Source organism: Seriola lalandi, unplaced genomic scaffold (assembly GCF_002814215.2).
Source record: "Seriola lalandi dorsalis isolate HSWRI2012SDOR001 ecotype SW California unplaced genomic scaffold, Sedor1 jcf7180002054861, whole genome shotgun sequence".
In the NCBI taxonomy this organism is placed as follows: domain Eukaryota; kingdom Metazoa; phylum Chordata; class Actinopteri; order Carangiformes; family Carangidae; genus Seriola; species Seriola lalandi.
Window position 1 is genome coordinate 3057396 of NW_019525414.1, and position 2096 is coordinate 3059491.

Below are 2096 nucleotides of genomic sequence, written 5' to 3' on the forward strand. Positions count from 1 at the left end.
AAAAAAGTGCTCGCACACATACACCCTCCACGCTACCGTCATACACCCACCACCTTCTACGTCAGTGGCAGACAGGGGGAGGCGTATAAAAGAGTGAGGGACTTTGGAGGGAGAGCAGGAGAAACATCAGTGGTTTTCCAAATCTTGTGACCAGCAGCTGCCTCCAACTGCACTGCACTTTCTCCATCACTCTCCTCTGGATCTCTGGCTGGTCTGAGCTGCTCAGACCCTTCCTCTCAAAACACATACACACACACACATACACATACACACACACACACTCACACTCTCTCTCTCTCTCACACTCACTCACACACTCCTGTGAGCCTCTTGCTCCTGTGACTGTAGCTCTGGTCCGTCACCTGCACTCTTGTCACAGCATGCAGCTCCTCGTGATGTTAGCAGCTCTCATGGGTGTTCTGTTCAGTGTTAGAGCAGCCGCCGTGCTTCCTGTGGAGGACAGGAGCCCCATCCACGTGAACAGGGTAAGGAGATTACTGTTGTTCATGGGAACATTTACCTAAATTTCTTTTTGCTTTTATTATGGATAGATTGATCTAGTTTGTTTTGTTTTTTGTGGGGAAAAAATTGTTTTAAAAAGAATATCTGAACTTACAATCAAAACTGCTTACGAAATCAACATAATAAATAGTGTGTGATATTTGTAATTTGCATTTGAAAGAATTTTCAATTCTTCCCATTGAATGGGAAAATTCAGCTTGTGCCCCTCAGTAAGATAACTACAAGATATTAAATCTTCACATTTTCCATGATCTCGTCTGCTTAATAATAAGTTCTCTTCTTTTCTGATTTTTGGTCAGGAGCTGAGCAAAGAGCGCAAAGAGCTGATCCTGAAGCTGGTGTCCGGCTTGTTGGACGGAGCTCTGGACACCAACATGCTGCCGGGGGAAGCGGCACCTGTGGATCTTGAGGAGCCGCTGGAGTCTCGTCTGGAGGAGAGGGCTGTCTACAACAGGCTATCACTGCCTCAGCGCGACCGCAAAGCCCCCTGTAAAAACTTCTTCTGGAAAACTTTCACCTCCTGCTAACAGAGCCCAAAACCTCCCGGCTCTGCCCGCCTACTGCTCTCCTTCCCTCCCAGCTCCACATGAACTGTAGTTGACCTCAGCTGTACATATCATCTACACCTGTCAGACATGCACCATCGATGGACTTCACTGAGACAGTGTGTCTGTTTGAATATTACTTATTTATGTATCTATTTATGTATACAATGTATGTATTTATGTATGTAACAGTTTCTTTCAGGGTCAACAATAAAGCATGGATATGATATTTGAGATGGTAATAACTGTCAATTGCTTTTGCAAATTGTTCAGCGAAAAAGAAAAGGTCATATTTTCCACCTGCTTTTTACAATATAAATGCAAAGTCAGATTTCATGCAAAAGTTATGGCTGCGGTTTTATTATGATCACAACGGTTACTGCACTAAAATGTAGATGCAAACGGTACACAGAAAATACAGATAAAGTTTTTCGATTTCTTTGTTGAAGTTCAGTCAATTTTTCACTGTTGCTCTTCTGTTAACAAAAGAATACATTTAATATCCCAGGTAAAAAGAAAGAAAGAAAAATAAAAATAAAAATTCCACAATTACTGAATAAAATCCTAATAATGATGTTGTGCCTAAATGCTTTATTATATAAATATATAACAAAATATTTTAACCCCGACTCAAAAAGAAAGAAGTGTCCCTGTCTTTGTATATGTTTTATTAGTCAGAGTTAGTTAACTCCTGGTCACAGGTTGGGGGAGATGCGTCATTGACTTCACAGGTCGTTAAACATGTCAGAGGGAAGAGAAGAAAGCTAATAAATTAGGAGCTTCCCCGTATTTAGTTGATGCTGCCCTTTGACAGCAGTTAAAGGACATGTAGTCTGATTGTGAGGGCACAGACCAGGTTGATGCTCCATGTTGAGAGATAATGATGTGTTCTCACGTGCGACCCGGTGTTCGATTCTTGAGGCAAACAAGACCCTGCGTTGGCCAGCAGTGGCTCACTTCTCAATCAGTCATGACACAATTATCACAGGCTTTCATAGCCTTCCTGTCATGTACGGCCGCTGTGATATG

The 2096-nt window shown here is 42.3% G+C and overlaps 1 protein-coding gene across 1 annotated transcript; it reads left to right on the plus strand.

The window, feature by feature from the left end:
- Positions 1–76: 76 nt before the first annotated feature.
- sst6.1 (somatostatin family member 6.1) lies at positions 77–1301 on the plus strand. The gene is made up of 2 exons (XM_023427677.2): positions 77–485; positions 822–1301. Exons 1-2 carry the CDS (start codon positions 381–383, stop codon positions 1047–1049), a joined length of 333 nt encoding a protein of 110 aa, XP_023283445.1. The 5' UTR covers positions 77–380; the 3' UTR covers positions 1050–1301.
- Positions 1302–2096: the final 795 nt, after the last annotated feature.